The 21,281-nt window shown below is 57.6% G+C and overlaps 2 protein-coding genes across 2 annotated transcripts; one reads left to right on the top strand and one right to left on the bottom strand.

Moving 5' to 3' along the window:
• The first annotated feature begins 323 nt into the window (after positions 1-323).
• Positions 324-4,684, top strand: LOC137846025 (potassium channel subfamily K member 6-like). Its single transcript, XM_068663595.1, has 4 exons — positions 324-644; positions 1,143-1,535; positions 2,619-2,812; positions 4,631-4,684. Exons 1-4 carry the CDS (start codon positions 446-448, stop codon positions 4,682-4,684), a joined length of 840 nt encoding a protein of 279 aa, XP_068519696.1. The 5' UTR covers positions 324-445.
• On the bottom strand, positions 3,269-17,184 carry LOC137845926 (latent-transforming growth factor beta-binding protein 4-like). The gene is made up of 8 exons (XM_068663464.1): positions 17,025-17,184; positions 16,411-16,539; positions 14,822-14,972; positions 13,553-13,705; positions 11,791-12,176; positions 11,576-11,694; positions 4,994-5,018; positions 3,269-3,668 (listed from the first exon to the last, which is right to left on the bottom strand). The coding sequence occupies exons 1-6, from the start codon at positions 17,136-17,138 to the stop codon at positions 11,650-11,652; spliced, it is 978 nt and encodes a 325-aa protein (XP_068519565.1). The 5' UTR covers positions 17,139-17,184; the 3' UTR covers positions 3,269-3,668; positions 4,994-5,018; positions 11,576-11,649.
• Between the last annotated feature and the right edge of the window lie 4,097 nt (positions 17,185-21,281).

The following is a 21,281-nucleotide window of genomic DNA, read 5'->3' as shown; positions in this document are numbered from 1 at the left end:
AAGACCACCATGTCCCCAGATCCACCACATCCCTGTTGCCACCACATCTCCGTGGCCACCACATCCCCAAGGCCACACGGTGGCCGTGGTGGCCCTAGGGCTGTCCCTGAGGTGTCGTGGCCATTTCCTGGCCACAGCGGCCATCTTGTCCCCATGCCCCCCCAACCCCGGCCCCCAGAGCCCCCCCAAGGCGCCCCCATCCTCCTCCTCCTCCCCCCCTCATGTCCCCCCCTATGTCACCACCACCGCCCCGGGGCTATCGGGAGGAAACCGCGGGTCCCATGGTGGCAGCGTGTGACCGGCCCCGTGACGTCCCCATGGCGTTGACGGGGGGGGCGGGGGGGGGGGGGGGCACACACACAGAATCGGGGCCCCCCCCAGCCATGTCCGGGGGGTGGGATCTCCGCTATGGGGCCCGCTATGGGGCCGGCCGTGGGGCGCTGCCATGGGGCGCGGGGTGGCGCTGGGGCTGCTGCTGGTGGCCCAGGGGGGGCTGCTGCTGCTGGGCACCCTGGGGCTCTGGGTGCTGGAGGGGGGGGCGCGGACCCTCGGGCCCCCTCCTGGGACCCTCAACGCCTCCGGAACCCCGCGGTGGGACCTGGCCTCCGCCTTCTTCTTCTCCACCACCCTGCTCACCACTGTGGGTAAGGAGCCCCCCCGCCCCCAAATCGGGACCCCCCCTCCGAATTGGGACCCTCCTAAAGAACCCCATGGGCACCGGGACCCCCCCAAGGGCATTGAGACCCCCGGGACCCCCATGAACCCCAGGACCCCCATGAGCACCAATTCCCCCAGGACGCCTCTGAGCACCTGGCCCCCCCGGGACCCCCCCAAGAACACTGGGACCCCCATGAACACCAGGACCCCCGTGGGCACCAGGACCCTCCATGGCCCCCCATAGGCACCGAGCCCCCTGAGAACCTCAGGACCCCCATGGGTTTTGGGACCCCCTTTAGCACTGGGACCCCCAGGCCCCCCCCCAGCCCCACCAGGACCCCCCCAGCCCACAGAGCCCCCCAGTTCCCCCAGGACCCCCATCACCACCAAGCCCCCAACCTCCCCCCACCACCCCCAGGGGTCCCCCATCCCCTTTCACTTAGCGGGATGGTCCCCCCCTAAATTTACTTTCTCCCCCCCCCCAGGCTACGGCCCCGTGGCCCCCCTGTCCCCGGGGGGCAAAGCCTTCTGCTTGGCCTACGCGGCGCTGGGCGTCCCCTTCACGGTGTTGACGTTGGCGGTGGTGGCCCGGTGGCTTTTGGTGCCGGTCACCTGGTGGCCCCGGCGCTACCTGAGGACGCGGTGGGGTTGGAGCCCCCGGGGGGCCGCCGGGCTCCATTTGGGGCTGCTGGCGGGGGCGGTGGCGGGGGGCTTCGTGCTGCTGCCTGCCGCCGCCCTGTGGGCCCTGGGGGGCTCCGGGAGCTTCTTGGACGCCGTCTTCTTCTGTGGCATGGCCGTCACCACCGTGGGGCTGGGGGACGCGGCGGGGGCACCGGAGGGGCAGCCCCCGCGCCACCTCTACCAGGTGGCCTTGGCCGGTGAGCGGGGGCGGGGGGCTGGGGGGGGGCGTTGGGGTGAGGGGCGTTGGGGTTTGGGGATCTGGGGTTGGGGTTATGTGGGGGTTGGGGCTACGTGGTTGGGGTCTTCTTGGTGGGGGGGGGGTCTTCATTGGGGTGGGGTCTTTATGGTAGTGGGGTCTTCGTGGTTGGGGTCTTCATGGTTGGGGTCTTCATGGTTGGGGTCCTCATGGTTGGGGTTTAGATGGTTGGGGTCCTCATGGTTGGGGTCTTCATGGTGGTTGGATCTTCGTGGTTGGGGGTCTTCATGGTTGGGTTCTCCATGGTGGTTGGGGTCTTCATGGTTGGGGTCTTTATGGTTGGGGTCTTCATGGTTGGGGTCTCCATGGTTGGGGTTTAGATGGTTGGGGTCTTCATGGTTGGGATCTTCATGGTTGGGGTCTTCGTGGTTGGGGTCTCCATTGGGGTGGTGTCTTTATGGTGGTTGGGTCTCCATGGTTGGGGTCTCCATGGTGGTTGGGTCTCCACTGGGGCGGGGTCTCCATTGGGGTGGGGTCTTCATGGTTGGGGTCTCCATGGTTGGGGTCTTCGTGGTCGGGGTCTCCATTGGGGTGGTGTCTTTATGGTGGTTGGGTCTCCATAGTTGGGGTCTCCATGGTGGTTGGGTCTCCACTGGGGCGGGGTCTTCATGGTGGCAGGGTCTTCATGGTTGGGGTCTTCGTGGTTGGGGTCTTCATGGTTGGGGTCTCTATGGTGGTTGGGTTCTCCATTGTTGGGGTCTCCGTGGTTGGGGTCTCCATTGGGGTGGGGTCTTTATGGTGGTGTCTTTATGGTGGTTGGGGTCTTCATGGTTGGGGTCTTCATGGTGGTTGGGTCTCCATTGGGGTGGGGTCTCCATTGGGGTGGGGTCTTCATGGTGGCGGGGTCTTCATGGATGGGGTCACCATGACGGATTGGGTCTTCATTGGGGGGGGGTCTCCATGGATGGGGTCTCCATGGATGGGGTCTCCATGGGGATGGGGTCTCCATGGGGATCTCTCCATGGGGTGGGGGTCTCCACGGGGGGGTGGGGGTCTCTGACCGCTGTGTCCCCCCCCCCCCCAGCCTACCTGCTGCTGGGGGTGACGGCGGCGCTGCTGCTGCTGGCGGCCTTCCAGCAGCTGCTGGAGCTGCACGGGGTCAGCGCCGTGCTGCGCCCCCCCTGGACCCCCCCGAGGAGGACGGGGGGCTGCTGGACGAGGGGGGGCAATAAACGGGGGGCTCGAAGCGCGACGGGCTCGCTGTGGTCACTGGGGGGGGTTGGGGGTCCCAGACACATGGGGGGGGGGGTCCCAGACACATGGGGGGGGGGTCCCAGACACATGGGGGGGGGGTCCCAGATCCAATAGGGGGGTTCCCGGTCCCATTGGGGGGTCACAGACCCATGGGGGGGGGGGGTCACAGCACCATTGGGGTGGGGATCCTGATCCCATTGGGGGGGGTCCCCAAACCCATGGAGGGGTCCCAGACACATGGGGGGCTCCCAGTCCCATTGTGGGGGGGGGGGGCAGACACATTGAGGGGGGGAGCAGATACATGGGGGGGGTCCCAGTCCCACTGGGGTGGGGTCCAAAACCCATAGAGGGGTCCCAGTCCCAAGTAGGGGGGTCCAGACTCATGAGGGGGGGGTCCCATTTGGGGTCCCAGTCCCTGTGACACCACAGCCCCCCCCCCCACCCGACCCTATTAGGATGAAAGAACTCCCCCCCCCCAGCTCATTTTATAGAAAACCTTTATTCTGTAAAAATTGGGGGGGAAGTGAGGGGGGGCTCACATGGACGGGGGGGGAGGGAGCGGGGGGCCGGGCACCCCCATGGGCACCCCCAGGAGCCCCCCCCCCACCTCACCCCACAGCGGACGGGGGGGGATGCCGGACGGTGCCCCCCAGTGTCTCTCAATCCCCCCCCCCCCCCCCAGCTCCGATATATGCAGACAATAAATACAGGGCCCCCCGGGATGGGGAGGGGGGGGCTCAGGCCGGGGGGCGCGCGGGGACGCAGCGGGGGGGTCCCTGCGCCAGGACAGAGCCGGGGGGGCAGAGGCAGCGGAAGGAGCCGGGGGTGTTGAGGCAGCGCCCCCCCCGGCACAGGGTGGCCTCCGAGCACTCGTCGAGGTCTGCGGGGAAAAGGGGGGGGTCAGGGGGGGTCGGGGAGGGGGATTAAGGGGGGTTGGGGGGGATTTGGGGTGGGATTGGGGTGGGATTGGGGGGTTTTGGGGGGATTGGGGGGGATTGGGGGGGAATGGGGTGGAATTTGGGGTGGGATTGGGGGGGGGTTGGGGGGGATTGGGGTGGGATTGGGATTGGGGGGGATTGGGGTGGGATTGAGGGGGATTGGGATGGGATTGGGATGGGATTGGGGTGGGATTGGGGTGGGGTGGAATTGGGATTGTGTGGGTTTTGGGGTGGGATTGAGGGGGATGGGGATGGGATTGGGGTGGGATTTGGGGTGGGATTGGGATTGTGGGGGATTGGGGAGGGATTGGGGTGGGATTGGGATTGGGGGGGATTTAGGGGGGGATTGGGGTGGGATTGGGGTTGGATTGGGATTGGGTAGGATTTGGGGTGGGATTGGGGTTGGGATTGGATTTGGGGTTAGACTGGGGTGGGGAGGGGTTGCGGATGGGATTGGGGTGAGATTTGGGATGGCATTGGGGTGGGGTTAGGATGGGTTTGTGTTGGGATGGGAAGGGATTTGGGGTGGGACTGAGATTGGTTGGGATTTGGGGCGGGATTGGGATTTAGTTGGGATTTGGGGTGGGATTGGGATTGGATTTGGGGTCGGACTGGGGTGGGAAGGGGTTGTAGATGGGATTGGGGGGGGTGGGGATGGGATTGGGGTGGGATTGGGATTGGGGGTATGGAGTGGGCATGGGATCGGGATTTGGGGTAGGATTGGGGTAGGATTGGGGTAGGATTTGGGGTTGGATTAGGGTGGGATTGGGGGTTGGATTAAAGTGGGATTGGGGATGGGATGGGGTGGGATTTGGGCTGGGACTGGGGTTTGGGATGGGATGGGATTGGGATGGGAACAGGCTGGGATTATGCCGGGATCAGGCCGGGATTGTGCCGGGATCAGGCCGGGATCAGGCCGGGATTAGGCCTGGATTATGCCAGATTAGGCCGGGATTAGGCCGGGATTATGAAGGAATTAGGACGGGATCAGGCCGGGATTATTCCGGGATCAGGCCGGGATTAGGCCGTATTAGGCCGGGATTATGCCGGGACTAGGCCGAATTAGGACGGATTAGGCCGGATTATGCCGGGATTATTCCGGGACTAGGCCGGATTAGGCCGGATTAGGTCGGGATTATGCCAGGACTAGGCCGGATTAGGCCGGGATTAGGCCGAATTATGCCGGGACTAGGCCGGATTAGGCCGGGATTAGGATGGATTAGGCCGGATTAGGCCGGGATTAGGCCGGGATTAGGCCGTGTCTCACCCACGCAGGCCACGCGTGCCGCGTCTGTAATACATACACCATAGATGTTTGTTCATTGTCCTTTGTATTATAAAACAAAGAGTTTTATTTGAGGAGCAGGTGTTGCGAAGGTTTCCTGCTGAAGTAAGGAGCTGTATAATGCTTAGCTAGACACTATGAAAATTCCATTGCTTAATGTAACAAAAAAAGAATCCTCTCCCCTTCCCTCCTTCTGCATCTCAGTAGCCTCTTTTGTTCAGAAAACACAGCTGCAAAGTTCATGTAACCATTTTCTGATAAGTTGTTAAACTAGTGTATCAACACCCTGCCTTCCTGTCTCACGCTGGGCCAACGTGACCAAATAAAGAAAGAAGTTGAACCACAACGCCGAGGAAGACTACGGCCTTCATCTTCACGACCACCAGAGGGACAGAGACGACCCCCTAGCAACAGTGCGCGCAGTCGCAGAATACACCAAGATGTGCTGCGTAATCCTGAAATCACCAAGATATAAAAAGGGACCCTGGGGGGGGGTAAGGTGCGCGCCGTTGGCGGAGCCGAGACTCCCCGGCCGCCCAGCGCTGTTTTGCTTGCTGTTGCTTACTCAATAAATTCCTTTCTATTATTAATGCAATGCTCTCTGAAAATTAATTAAGAGGGAGCTTATAACAAATTTGGTGCCGTGACTCGGATGAAGGCAATCTGATTGAAAGACCTTCGGAGGGGGCGCCCCGCTGATTTCAGCGGCCTTCGCTAGGACTACTTTCATTCAAATCCTTCACCGACGAACCCTAAATTCGGCAGCAAGCAAATAAAGCCGGCAACCCCTAGTAATCTTTGTGCACGAAGACCGAACGAAGACTCAGGAGTGAGTAAGTATAGGCCGGTGATCCGTTCGGTTGGGGTTGGGTATCCTGGAGCGTAGCGTTGTGAGACGTCCAATTGCGGACGAAGCGAGTGCGGACCCCTCGGTAGTGCGGTTCCCACATCCCGCGAGGGACTGGGCCACGAAAAGGGGGAAGCGATTTGTGTGTGTGTGTGTGAAGGCGCTCCAGAAGATGGGACAGAAGAAGAGTAAGCCTTCTGGTCCCATGGGCAGGGTAACGTCTGATGTTAGGTTACCCTGGGATTAATGATTAAAAATTGGGAGGATTCCCCTTTTAGGCGGGGAAGGAATAAAGTAAAAATGATACATTATTGTGTTGAAGTTTGGGGTGGTAAACAGATTTGAGGAGACCACCTTTACTGGCCTGTATTTGGGTCCTTTGAAGATTGGGTTTGCCAGGCCCTAAATATCTATGTAAACTCAAAGGAACCTTTTAGTTTGGAAGAAAGTGAATATGCACATTTGTGGATCAGCTCGGAAACTCGAGCCAATTTATATCCTCTAAAAGAAAAAGGAGGGGATGGGAGGCACAAGCAAAACCGAGAATTAGGGACCCCAGCCCCACTGCCTCCCTATATTTCACCACCACCACCTGCAGCCCCTCCGACTCCCGGGCTTCCTAATCCGCAACCCCAGGGAGACTTTGATAGCAACTCTGACTCTAGCGTTCAGGGACCAGTGACTAGGAATATGTGGCCGTCCCCATTAACTCCGGGGACGTCCGAGATTTTAAGAAAGAGACAGGAGGAGGGTAAGTGAGCTTTAATGGCAACTGGCACAATGTTTCCAGCTGCTGAGGAATAATTGTAACTGGAATAATAACTGTACATTGTATATTGTATATATAAAAGCCCGGGCATTTTTGTTAAAGTGTTCTTTTATACCTGTGTTAATATGTAAATATGAAAATATAAGAACTGCCATTGAGGTGTATATTTAAGGGAACAAAATTTTCCCAGGCATATTATCGGCTCATCAGGTTTAAATGTTCCCAGTGTAATTGTCTACAGGCAGTTAATTTACAGTGGTCTGATTTTACTTGTGTATCTATATATTGTGGATTTTGGAGGGATTGGGATTGACTAGTAAAGAGCTTCTAGGAAAACGGTGGAATATTAACCACTGCAGATTACAATAGGAAAAGTTCAAAGCAAAGAAATCCCGAGGAAAAGCCCCCTAGGATGTATACTAACACATTGAAGGGGTATAGTGGGGTAAGAGGGTACAGAGAGTAAAAGAACCCTTATCAAATATTGTAATCAGTGGTGGCCACTTATAAACTAGAGGATGGAGCGGAGTGGCCCCTAAATGGAAGTATTAATTATAACACCATATTACGGTCAATGTTGTTTTTGTGGAAAGAAGGAAAACAGGATGAAATGTTGTATATTGATGTTGTTTCAGCATCTTGGAGGGAAAAGGTACGGAATTAAGTTGGCCCCTGACTGAGCCTTTGATGTCGGCATTAGAAAAGTAAAGGCTAGAGAAAGATAAAGGACGTGTTAAAAGGTTTGTTGAAAGTGTTAAAGGTATTCGAAGTTGAATGAGCAGGGAAAGGTGATGTAGGCATTATCTAAGTAACAGTCTAGAAGTTTTGGTATATTTGCATATTTGCTGTGGTGTTTGTTCAGTTTCCCAAGCATCGGGGAGGGGGGAACAGTCTGCTCCACCAGGGGCCTCTCCAGCGGCCGCAGGGGGGCTTCAGCTCCAGCGCCTGAAGCGCCTCCTCCCCCTCCTTCTGCACTGACTTTGGTGTCTGCGGGGGGGTTTCTCGCTCTCCCAACTGCTGTTACTTGTAAAGTATCAGGGATTAAATTAACTAATGAAACCCTAAACGTGATGGGGGTAGAAGGGACTGGGATAACAGTGCCACTTTTGGGGGATACCAAGCTGAGACTAGGGGATAAAATGATCACTGGGCAATTATTGTATATATCCAAGGCAGAGACTAACTTGTTGGGAAGGGATTTGATGATTAAATTGGGCATTCAACTAGTAAAATGTTAGACTGGAATAACAGTGTTATTAATGGAGTGCTCTCTGGCCCTGAGAGCAAACATACATGGATATTCACCTCTGACTGGAAAGACCCTGAAATGGGGGCGAAAGCAACAATATAGATGGACAATTTTACCTCAGAGGTTTACAAGGCCACCTATCTATTTGGGTAAATTCTAAAAAAAATATTTTGGAGCAATTACAACTTCCCAAGGAGGTATTAATGTTACAAATATGTGGATCATTTTAAGGAAAATCGATACTCTCTGATGGGAGAGAAATGCTGAATAAAGTGATAATGAGGCAAATATTAACTGTTTTACATCAGAAGAGTCATTGGGAGGTGCAAGCAATGTGTGATGTTGTTCTAAGAAAGCATGTCTGTGTAGGAATATATACTTTAGAGAAGCACACATGCAGAGGATGTACTATATGTCAAAAGGTAAATAAAAAGGCCTTCTGTAACCTATCTAGAGGGGGACGGGAGCCAGGGCTTTGACCTTTCCAAAGTATACAGGTAGACTTTACTGAGTTACTTGTTTGTCCTAATTGACCACGTGACTGAATGGGTGTAAAGCTTTACTGCAAGGATTAAAGCAGGACTTAGAGATTGAGTGGGATTTTCACAGCCCCTGGCACCCCTCCTCTTCTGGAAAGGAAGAGTGAATGAATGGTGAAATTAAGAAACAACTAACAAAACTTGTGCTGGAAACTAAGGCTTCTTGGGTAAAATGCTTACCCCTTGCACTGTTAAACATATGGACACAGCCCAGAACTGATGTAGGAATTTCTCCTTTTGAAGTGCTATATGGTATACCCTATGACTTGGAATTGCCACTTGATCACCCTCAATTCTAATTAAGACTTGGAAAGAGACTGCTTTAACACCACGATGGGGAAGGCCCCTATGTTGTTTTGCTTACCACAGAAACGGCTGTTCGAACAGCGGAGAAGGGGTGGACTCATGCCAGCCGTGTGAAAGGACCAGTCTACGAGGATAAGTGGGAAATAGCACCAGGACCTGAGGACCTGAAACTGACACTGAAACGGACTCGATAAGTATTGTGTGCTGGCTGTGTATTGTGGGAGTGGGTGGAAACCCTATTTATCATCTCTTTGAAACAGGTGCGGGCAATTCCTCAGATTCCCCTGAAGAATACTGCTGCTGCCGAGAAGAATCGATACCTCGTAGTTCGCTGCAACCGAACTGACGAGCGAGGCAGAGGAGTAAAATGGTGGGGAAGCACTAAAGAGGCTGGGCAAGGCCTGGTCAAAGCACCTTGAGAGATGGGTTTTAATCACCTCCTACAATACATTGGGGTCATTATTACCAGCCTGATAAACCATGGATCTGCTCACCCCCATCAGCCTTACAAGTGGAGTTTAATAAGGTGGGAAGATCAAACCATCCTCGGAACTGTCACTATAGCCGGTGCACCGAGTTTCCAAACTACTCTATGTGAAATAATAACTACTGATGGTTCGTGCAGGAATGTATCAAGTTACTATTTTTGCCCAAGTTCTAACCCAGGAAGGAGCTACTGCAATTTTCCAAATGCTTACTTCTGTGCTTATTGGGGATGTGAGACCATTGCTTCAGATTGGATTCCCGGGGCTGGTCGAGACAAATTTTTGCAAGTGGAATATGGGCCCTATGGGTGTAAAAGGCTTAGGAATTGTAACTTTTTGTATCTTAATGTAACTAATCCAAACGACCAGGCCTGGCTACTGGGAAAAACATGGGGTGTAAGATATTACGAAAACGGGTTTGACAGGGGAGGGCTCATACTAATAAAGAAGGAGGTTGCTGATAAGCCCCAGGCGGTAGGACCAAATGAGGTATTATCAAGAAATGTTCAGAGAATCCAGCCTGCAGAAAATGCTACAGTGCCAACCTTCAGCAGCCTTTTGAGCTCAGACGTAGCTGAAAATGATAACATAGCTGAGAGTAACATATGGGAGGTCATGAATGCCAGCTACCAACTATTAAACAAAACAAACCCAAATATGACAGAGCATTGCTGGTTATGTTTTAGTATAAGGCCCCCATATTATGATGCTATAGGGGACCTTGGGGAGCTCACCCGCACAAACGAGAGCAACCCCCTACAATGCAACTGGGGTAAAGAGATAGGGGTAACACTAACACAAGTCACTGGGAGTGGTAGATGTGTGGGCACGGTTCCTGGGGGGAAGCGCCACCTATGTAATATCACGGAGAATGGAAAACAATCAGCTGAATGGTTAATCCCGGCTAACAACGCCAGGTGGGTTTGCTCATCAGTAGGTGTGACTCCTTGTCTATCGCTAAAAGTCTTTAATGCGTCTCATGATTTCTGTGTACAGGTAATAATTATACCAAGGATTTTATACCATTCTGAGGATTATATGTATGCTCAGCACACGGCAGCAAATTATCATTTGGAAAAAAGGGAACCGATCACAGCTTTAACTCTGGCCACTTTAATAATCTTGGGAGGGGCAGGGGTCAGTACTGGAGTTGCTTCATTGGTCAAGCAAAATCAAGAGTTCACCTCTTTACGCATTGCTGTGGATGAGGACCTGACCCGGATTGAACAATCTATCTCAGCCCTGGAAAAATCTGTCAGGTCACTCTCAGAGGTAGTGCTACAAAATCGTAGAGGATTAGATTTGGTATTTCTACAACAGGGCGGGTTGTGTGTAACCCTGAAAGAAGAATGTTGCATGTATGCTGACCATACTGGAGTGGTAAGGGATACCATGGCCAAGCTCAGGGAAGGATTGGAGAAGAGAAAACGGGAATATGAAGACCGGCAGAACTGGTATGAATCTTGGTTTAATTATTCACCTTGGCTTACTACCTTACTGTCAACTATAGCAGGACCTTTATTGTTATTAATAGCAGCGCTAACTTTCGGGCCATGTATTTTTAATAAACTGATTGCAATTGTAAAAGGTCGTTTAGAAGCGGCACATCTAATGCTTATACGTGCCAAATATGAGCCAGTAAGTACTAACGAAGAAATCGAGGAAACATTAGTTCTTAGTAGTCAAGCATTGCAGAGATTCAATGAACAAAATGAGTAACTAAAAGAAAAAGGAGGGATTGTAATACATACACCATAGATGTTTGTTCATTGTCCTTTGTATTATAAAACAAAGAGTTTTATTTGAGGAGCAGGTGTTGCGAAGGTTTCCTGCTGAAGTAAGGAGCTGTATAATGCTTAGCTAGACACTATGAAAATTCCATTGCTTAATGTAACAAAAAAAGAATCCTCTCCCCTTCCCTCCTTCTGCATCTCAGTAGCCTCTTTTGTTCAGAAAACACAGCTGCAAAGTTCATGTAACCATTTTCTGATAAGTTGTTAAACTAGTGTATCAACACCCTGCCTTCCTGTCTCACGCTGGGCCAACGTGACCAAATAAAGAAAGAAGTTGAACCACAACGCCGAGGAAGACTACGGCCTTCATCTTCACGACCACCAGAGGGACAGAGACGACCCCCTAGCAACAGTGCGCGCAGTCGCAGAATACACCAAGATGTGCTGCGTAATCCTGAAATCACCAAGATATAAAAAGGGACCCTGGGGGGGGGTAAGGTGCGCGCCGTTGGCGGAGCCGAGACTCCCCGGCCGCCCAGCGCTGTTTTGCTTGCTGTTGCTTACTCAATAAATTCCTTTCTATTATTAATGCAATGCTCTCTGAAAATTAATTAAGAGGGAGCTTATAACAGCGTCCAGCCGGTAGCCGGGGTCGCAGGCGCAGGTGAAGCCCTGGGGCACCCGCACGCATTGCCCGTGCTCGCAGCCGCTCAGCACCCCGCACAGCTCCGGCGGCAGCGCCTCGTCCTGGGGGTCTGCGGGGGGGGGTCCCCGTCAGCCCCCTCCCCATAAAAAAAAACAAAATCCCCCCCCAAAACCCCTCAATCCCCCTCCCCCCCCCCCAAACTCACCGTCCTCGCTGGCTCGCCCCGGCCGCTTGGCCACGCCGTGGGGCTGGAAGAGCCACGGGGGGGGGGGTCCTGGGGGGCGCTGGGGGGGCTGTGGGGCCGGGAGGAGCGGGGGGGGCCCCGGCGGGACCCCTCAAAATCCTCCAAGTCCTCGTAGCGGGGGGGGGCGGCGTAAAGGGCGTCCCCGTGGGGGTCGTAGCCCCCCCCCAGCCTGTAGGGGTCGTAGTCAGTGCGCAGCCCCGGGGGGGGCAGGCGGGGGCCCGGACCCCCAAAGGGGAGGGGGCCGTAGGGCAGCCCATAGTAGGGGGGGTATTCGGGGCCGTATTCGTAGGGGGGGCCCAGCCCCGGGCCGGGGGGGCGCAGGACGTTGCAGAGGAACTCGAAGTCATCTGGGGGGGGGGGGGGGGAAAAAAAGATGGGGGGGGGCAGGTTGTGGGGTGGGGTCCTAAAAATTGGGGATGCTAAGGCGGGGGGGGCGGTGTAAAGAGGTGGGGGGGGCACTGTTATATGGGGGGTGTCCAAGGGGTCTCCATTGGGGGGGGGGCGTTGTGGGGTGGTGGGAGGGGTTCCCGTTATTGGGGGGGGCAAAGGGGTCCCTGTTATGGGGGGGGTCCAAGGGGTCCCAATCATGGGGGGGGGTGTCTAAGGGGGACCCATTCTGGGGGGTGCCCATGGGGTCCCCATTATGGGGGTCTGGGGGGGGTCCCTATTGCTGGGGTAGGAGGGGGGCAGGGTGGGGGTCCCCCTGTGTGGGGTCTTGGGGACATGGGGACATGGGGACATGGGTATAGGGGATGGGGGGGTCGTGGGCATGGGAGGGGGCATGGGGACGTGGGCATGGGGGGGGGGACAGGGACATGGGGGGACATGGGGACACGGGGATGTGAGGCTATAGGGCCTTAGGGACATGGGGACATGGGGACAAGGGGCCGTAGGGGACAGGGGTGCATGGCAACATGAGGCTATGGGGCCACGTGGCTGTGGGGTCATAGGGATGTGGGGACACGGGGACATGGGGACACGGGGACATGGGGCCATGGCCATGGGGGGACGCAGGACCATTGGGATGCGAAGCTATGGGGCCACGTGGCTATGGGGCCATAGGGACATGGGGCCAGGGCGCCGTGGGGGACATGGGGACATCGGGGACACGGGGACACGGGGACAAGGGGCCGTAGGGGACAGGGGTGCATGGCAACATGAGGCTATGGGGCCACGTGGCTGTGGGGTCATAGGGACGTGGGGACATGGGGACACGGGGACATGGGGACATGGGGACGTAGGGGACACGGGGACATGGGGACGTGGGGACACGGGGCCATGGCCATGGGGGGACATAGGACCATTGGGATGCGAAGCTATGGGGCCACGTGGCTATGGGGCCATAGGGACATGGGGCCAGGGGGCTGTGGGGGACATGGGGACATCGGGGACACGGGGACAAGGGGACACGGGGACATGGGGACAAGGGGCCGTAGGGGACAGGGGTGCATGGCAACATGAGGCTATGGGGCCACGTGGCTGTGGGGTCATAGGGACGTGGGGACATGGGGACATGGGGACACGGGGACATGGGGACGTAGGGGACACGGGGACATGGGGTCACGGGGACACGGGGCCATGGCCATGGGGGGGACACAGAACCATTGGGATGCGAAGCTACCGGGCCACGTGGCTATGGGGCCATAGGGACATGGGGCCAGGGGGCCATGGGGGATATGGGGACATTGGGGACACGGGGCCATCGGGGACACGGCGGTGGCACCTGAGTGTCGCGCGGGGCACAGGGCGCAGTCCATGCCCCAGGCCTCGCCGTAGAGGCAGCAGCACTCGGTGTAGGTCGCCTGCCGGTCCAGCCGCGGGCGCCCGCACACCAGGTCGGGGCCGACCTCCTGCCAGCACACGGCTGGGTCCTCCTCTGGGGACGGGGGGACACGGGGACACGGTGACGGGGGGCGTGGGGAGGCGGGGAGGCGGCGGGGGATATGGGGACATGGGGATGTGGGGCGTGGGGCATGGGGATATGGGACACAGGGACATGGGGACATGCTAATGTGGGGATAGGGGACGTGGGGACATGGGGATATGGTAACGAGGGGACATGGGGACATGGGGACATGGGGACAGGGGGATGTGGGGACATGGGGATATGGGGACACGGGGACGTGGGGCATGGGACATGGGGATATGGGACACAGGGACATGGGGACATGGTAATGTGGGGACAGGGGGACGTGGAGACATGGGGAGGTGGCGTGGGACGTGGGGAGGCAACGGGGGACATGGGGACACAGGGACATGGGGACATGGAGACACGGGGACATGGGGACGTGGGACATGGGGACATGGGGATGTGAGATGCGGGGACATGGGGACATGGGGAGGTGACGTGGGATGTGGGGAGACAACAGGGGACACTGGGATAAAGGGACGTGGGACATGGGGACGTGGGGTATGGGGACACGGGGACACAGGGACACAGGGACATGGGGACATGGGACGTGGGGATATGGTGACGGGGGGTGTGGGGACACGGAGAGGCAGCGTGAGACGTGGGGAGGCAACGGGGGACATGGGGACAGAGGGACACGGGGACGTGGGGATATGGGACACAGGGACATGTGGACACAGTGACATGGGGACATGGGGACACGGGGACGTGGGGATATGGGGACACGGGGACACGGGGACATGGGGACCTGGGGACACGGGGATATGGTGACGTGGGACAGGGGGATGTGGGACAAGGGGAGGCGACGTGGGACATGGGGACACGGGGACACGGGGATTTGGGGACATGGGGGATACAGCGCCATGGGGGTATGGGGACACAGGACGTGGGGACACGGTGACGTGGGACATCAGGATGTGGGACATGGGGACACGGGGGGGGGGGGGCATCAGGGGACAGTGCCGGGACACGGGGATGGGGGGCCACGGGGACATAGGGCAGGGATATGGGGACACGTGGGGACAGGGCGACACGGGGGGGGTGACGGTGACACGGGGGGGGGGTGACAGGGGGTGGCCTCACCCATGGCGCGGGTGTCGTTGGTGACGCAGCGGCGCTGGGAGCCGTCCAGCACCGGGGGGGGCGCAGGAGCAGAAGTAGGAGCCCACCGTGTTGATGCAGCGGCCCCCGATGCACGGCTCCGCCGCGTCCTCGTCCTGGCACTCGTCGATATCTGGGGGGGGGGGGGGGCGGTGGTGGTCGGCAAGGGGGTGGGGGGCACGGGGGGGGGCGCTGGAAGGGGGCTCGGTGTGCACAGGGGGCTCTTGGGGTGCTGAGGGTGCAGGGAGGGTGCACTCAGGGCACAAGTTGGGTGCTCAGGGTGCTGGCTGGGTGCTCAGGGTGCAGCCAGGGTACACTCAGGGCACAGTTAGGGTGCTCAGGGTGCAGGTAGGGCACGCTCAGGGTGCTCAGGGTGCTGGCTGGGTGCTGGAACGGTGTGGGCAGGGTGCTCTCAGGGTGTGAGCTGGGTGCAGGCAGGGTGCTAAGGGTGCTGGCAGGGTGCAAGTAGGGTGCTCAGGGTGCTCAGGGTGTGGGCAGGGTGCTCAGGGTGCTCTCAGGGTGCTGTCTGGGTGCAGGTAGGGTGCTCAGGGTGCAGGCTGGGTGCTGGAAGGGTGTGGGCAGGGTGCAGTCAGGGTGCTCAGGGTGCTGGCTGGGTGCTCAGGGTGTGGGCAGGGTGCTCAGGGTGTGAGCAGGGTGCAAGTAGGGTGCTCAGGGTGCAGCCAGGGTACACTCAGGGCACAGTTAGGGTGCTCAGGGTGCAGGCAGGGTGCTCAGGGTGCTCAGGATGCAAGTTGGGTGCTCAGGGTGCTGGCTGGGTGCAGGCAGGGTGCTCAGGGTGCAGGTAGGGTGCTGGCAGGGCACAAGTTGGGTGCTCAGGGTGCAAAGAGGGTGCTCAAGGTGCAGCCAGGGTGCTCTTAGGGTGCTTTCTGGGTACAGGTTGTGTGCTCAGGGTGCAGGTAGGGAGCTCAGCGTGCTGGCTGGGTGCTCAGGGTGCTCTCAGGGTGCAAGTAGGGTGCAGGCAGGGTGCAAGTAGGGCGCACTCAGGGCACAATTAGGGTGCTCAGGGTGCAGCCAGGGTGCACTCAGAGCACAATTAGGGTACCCAGGGTGCAGGTAGGGCACGCTCAGGGTGCTCAGGGTGCTGGCTGGGTGCAGGCAGGGTGCTCAGGGTGCAGGTAGGGTGCTGGCAGGGCACAAGTTGGGTGCTCAGGGTGCTCAGGGTGTGGGCAGGGTGCTCAGGGTGTGGGCAGGGTGTGAGCAGGGTGCTTGGGGTGCTGGCAGGGTACAGGTAGCATGCTCAGGGTGCAGCCAGGGTGCAAGTAGGGTGCTCAGGGTGCAGCCAGGGTGCACTCAGGGCACAATTAGGGTGCTGAGGGTGCAGTCAGGGTGCTCAGGGTGCAGGTAGGGCGCACTCAGGGTGCAGTCAGGGCACAAGTCGGGTGCTCAGGGTGCAAAGAGGGTGCTCAGGGTGCACTCAGGGCACAATTAGGGTGCTCAGGGTGCTCAGGGTGCAGGCAGGGTGCACCCAGGGCACAATTAGGGTGCTGAGGTCAGGGTGCTGGGGGTGCTGGGGGGGTGCTGGGGGGGTGCTGGGGGTGCTGGGTGCTCACCCACGCACTGCAGGTGCTCCTGCTCGTAGTAGTAGCCGCTGGGGCAGTAGCAGCTGAAGCCGGGGGCGGCGTTGATGCAGACCCCCCCCCGGCACAGCTGCGGCGCGAACACCCGGCACTCGTCCACATCTGGGGGGTAAGGGGGTAAGGGGGGGGGCGACGTCAGGGGGAGGGTCCTCGGAATTGGGGGGGGCACCCCCGAAACGGGGGAGCCCCTATATAGGAGGGGAACCCCAAAATAGGGGGGGTATTGCCCCAAAATAGGCGGGATGCACCCAAAAGGGGAGGGGCGTAACCCCACAAAATAGGGGGGGCATCCCCAAATTGAGGGGGCACCCTGAAAAATGGGGACATCCCCAAAATGGGAGGGGTGAGTCCCCCAAATGGGGGCCATTCCCAAATTAGGGGGGGTGAGTCCCCAAAACGGGGGGCATCCCATAAATGGGGGAGCCCCAAAACAGGGGTGGCATCCCCAAAATGGGGGGGCATCCCCAACATTGGGGAACCGCTAAATACAGGGGGGAGCCCCTGAGTAGGGGGGGGAGTCCCTAAACGGAGGGAGCCCCCAAATGGGGGGGGCCCCATCGCTGTGCCCCCCCCGCGGCCGCACTGACCTGCTGCTGAGCCCTGGGGCCCCGTGGTCTGGCCGGTCCCGTGGGGGCAGAGGGCTCGGTGCTCGGCTTGGGGGGGGGGACAGAGGCGTCACCCCCCCTGCACCTTGGCACCATCCTGACCCTATCCCCAGCCCATCCCTGTCCCCATCCACACCCCGATCCCAATCCCATCCCCATCCCCATCCCAAATCCCATCACCACCCCAAACCCATCCCAAAGGGTTAAAGGGTGACACCTTTAACCTCAAAGAGGGCAGGTTTCTTTCGGACAGGCAGGGATTTCTCTCCTTCACGCCCAGGGCAGTGAGGCCTTGGCGCAGGCTGCGGTGCCCCCTCCCTGGCACTGCCCACGGCCAGGCTGGGTGGGCTTTGGGCAGCCTGGGCTGGGGAGAAGCATCGTGATCGCCGAGGTCCCCCCCAGCCCAAAGCGTCCTGGCATTCTGTGGTGCTGCGGAGGAAGCTCGGCCCCGTCAGCCCAAGCGCCGCTTTACCCAGGGAAGGAGTCCTGGAGTCAGGCTGTGGTCTCTGTGTCCCCAACCCTCCCCACCCCATCCCTAAGACTCACTGGGATCCAGCAGCTGCGACTTCTTCTTGCTGTCCTCTACCGGGTGGCTGCCCGCTGCCTGAGCAATGTCCTCTGCCGGACTGCTGTCCTCTTCCGGCAAAAAGGCCTCGACTGGGGTTCTTTCCACTGCCAGCAAGCTGTCCTCTGCTGGCCGGTTGCTGCCCCTAGAAGACCAGGTCTCCTGCCAGGCCAGCCTGGGCTGCCTGGGGGGCATGCCTCCCTCCTCATCCCCTTCAGAAGCAGCCTCTGGAGTGGGAGAGTTCTCAGATAGAAACCGGCGTCTCCTCTGGGCGGGCGGTTGCGGCATTGTGGGACGTGGGCTATGCTCGGGGACTCCTCGAAGGCCCTGTGCTCCTGCCCTGTCCGTCACTGCCGTGCACCGACACTGAGGGTCCGAGCCACGGCTGCGCTCTTATAAGGCGGAGCCCTGGGATGTCACCAAGTGACGTCACAATGGGTGCCACTGTGACACGCGCCTGGGCTGGGTGGGCACCCATTGTGACGTCACTTGGTGACACCCCAGGGTGCTGCCTGACGCGAGCGCAGCCGTGGCTCGGACCCTCAGGCCCTGCTTCCCAGGACGTGGCTGAACACCGCTCGTTGATGGGAAGTAGAGAATAATTTTTTTTTTCCCTCTCTCCGTGCTCCCGCGCGGACTGATTGTTTCTTTTGTTTCGTTTTTTTTTTTTCCTCCCCATTCCCTTTCCATTTAATTAAACCTTTCTCATCTCAAACCTCGAGTTCTCTGTGTTGTATTTTCTCCCCCTTCCTCTTTGAGGAGAGGGGGAGTGAGAGGGCGGTTGTGGTGGAGCTCGGCTGCCCACCTGAGTAAAACCACCACACTTTGTCCCAGCAGCTGCGGTGCCTTGTGAGGGGCTGGGGCTGGGGTGGCCGTGCCCAGAGCCCTGCAGCAGCCTGTGGAGGGCATTGCCCTGGGGCCAGCCCAGCCTGGGCTGCTGGGCTGGGCTGGGCTGGAGAGAGGGCAGGGTGGTGGGGAGAGGTGGGCAGGGGCCGGGCTGGGCTGGGCAGTGCCCGGCAGAGCACTTTGTTGACTTTGATGACTTTCACCTATTTCTTTGAGGACTGTAGACACCCGTCTCTGTTCACCACCTTGCTCTCATCCCAGCATTTCCATCATTTCACCAGTGTCTCATCAACCCTCCCCAGCTGCTCCTTCTCACACAAAGCCATGCTCTGATCACAGACGCTCTTTGGGTGACCTCTGGCAACGCAGCACAACACTCTGAGGGACAGTTCTTCCTCCTCGTGGCCAGCACCAACATTCCAAAGTGCACTTTGTGGCAGTTTTTTCTCTCCTACTCTTTTCTACTACAAAAGAAAGCTCCATCAGGGTGGAACCCCCTCCTAAAGTAGGCATCCCAATCCATCAGGCTCCTTGCGGCCTGTCAGCCAACCAGACAGAAGTCACCGCACCAGCATCTTCCAAGCCATGGGCCTGCTGCTGTCCAGTCATGGACTCAAGCAGAAGGGACAGGACAACCCATATGTGGGCCTTCTTTCTGCATGGGTCCTCCTGGGTATGTAGGCAGAGGGGATCCCACAGTCAGCATGCCAGCCAGGTGCCTTTTGCTGGCCTACCAGGGCCACTGGCAGATGTCAGCCGAGAAGTACCGATCCCAGCTCTAAGTCAAGGGTGACCTGCCACCTACAGACTGAAGTGACCTCTCAGTCCCTTTCTGTGACATGTTCCTGCTGCTGCCCTATCTTCTGCAGGGACAGAAGTGACCTTACCGTCACTGCCACAGTCACATTGCTCCTGCTGGTGCAGGACTTCCTGAGGCAGAGCTGAGCTCATCAGAGCATTCTCCCCTGTCTCCTCCTTGTGGCCCACAATCTGATGAGATCCATGGCCCCTCACATTCAGCTTTGAGTGCCATGACTGCAGAGCAACCTCATGGTTCCTGCCCTGTCCCAAGGGATGACGGGCCTAAAGTTAAGGCTTAGTAGAGGGGCTGAAGGTGAGGAGGTTAATGCACAGGAACAGGGGTTTTGGGTGTTAGGTGTTCATGTATATGACTAGGGACTAGGGCCCACCTTACTGGGTTAAAGATTAAGCAAAGTTTGAATGGGAATGTTTTGGTATTCTTATGTGGGTATCAGGTCTGTGTTTAGGGTATGGACAAGCTTTGTGGTTTAGGGTTTTGTTTAGGTCTCTCAGGCAGTTTCCTAGGGTTAAAAAGAGCATTTTAATGCTAGTGTTAAGGTCAGGGATCAGAGTGATTAAGAGAGTAAAAACAAGGGGAAGGGGCTATGTGATGAATTTTGGCTTCAAGGGATGCGTTGAGGTCAGGCATTAGAGTAGTGGATTCCTGACAGTGTGTACAGTAGCATTTAGGTTTAAGGATTAATGTTGCTGGTTAAAATAGGGCAAGGTCTTTACATGACTCTTTTAAGTCAGTGCTACAGCAGAATCAACATTGCCTGAACCTTCTAGCCTCCCAGAAATCATTGATTCCTGCTGGCCTCTTCTCTCTCCCAAATCTCACATTTCTCCTGGCCAGGCTTCTTCTGACCTCCCCATATCAGTCATCTTCTTAGGGGTAGTTTTCTGATGGCTTTCATGATCTCACAGTGTCTGTCTTACCTCTGTTGGCTACTCCTTTCTTAAGACAGACGCAGCACCGAAGCCAGGATGGAAAAGAACATAAAGGCTGCAGGAACACCCTGCACAATGTGCCCTGCAGCTCCGTACCACGCTAAAAATTTGTTTCCTGCCTCCAACTTTTGGATATAGAATGGCTCCTATGCAGCCAGGGTAACTTTTTCCAGGCCCTCGTGCATGGTTCAGTTTACCCCAGGCATCTTGGAGGCAGTGGCCCCCTCTGTGTTGAAAACTGAAAGCAGTCCTGAAGGATGACTTCAGGCAAAAGCTGACACCTCTGACATGACAAGCCCTATCCAAGACCTCTTCCTTTATGGGGCCTACCAGGTACTCGGAAAGAGCGGATCTCACAAACTACAGGCACAGCAAGTGCCTTCTGCTTGCCTTTCAGGTACTTTTGCAGATATGAGCCTAATGGCATAGATCCCAGCCAGGAGTCAAGGGATGAGCTGCCAGCTATTTCTCCAAGAAGCCACCTCAAAGGCCATTTAACAGCCATTCACTTCCTGCTGGACTTAGAATTTCTGAGGCACCACCGCCTCATAATATCATACCTACAAAACACCCCCTTTTTGGCCTAGGACCTGCCCAGGTAGAAGTGATCTGATTGTGATCCTTCAAGCCCATGGCACTGCTGCTGGGCTCCCAGACCCTCTGATGCATGTGAACCAGTTCCGTGCCAGTTCTGGGAGGTGCTAGGGCAGGTGGGACCTTGCAGGCAATGTTCCAGCCCCATGACTGTTGTTGGTCTCTCAGCTCCTTGCACACAGCAAAGATCACTCTGACATCCAGATGTTGTGTGCCTGAAGCAGGCCTAGAAGACACTCTGGGAAGCGCCCTCCCAGCCCCTGCCCCAGCCCGAGCTGGCGGTGCTGCTCTGCAGAGCAAGGGGGCTGTGGTGCCCAGGGCACGGGGACACTCTGCAGGGCCATGCTGGGCAGGCTGGGAGGCAGACCCAGCTCATGGGGTCACTGTCATTGCCCAAGGCTGCAAGGAATCAGTCACCAGCCTCCTTTGCTGGGGCTACTGCGTGTCCTGGGGCTGCAGAGCTCTGCTCTGCCTGTTGGCAG

Source organism: Anas acuta, chromosome 29 (genome assembly GCF_963932015.1).
Source record: "Anas acuta chromosome 29, bAnaAcu1.1, whole genome shotgun sequence".
NCBI classification, from domain to species: Eukaryota; Metazoa; Chordata; class Aves; order Anseriformes; family Anatidae; genus Anas; species Anas acuta.
The sequence above is the reverse complement of the archived record's forward strand: the minus strand, read 5'-3'. Positions and strand labels throughout refer to the sequence as shown.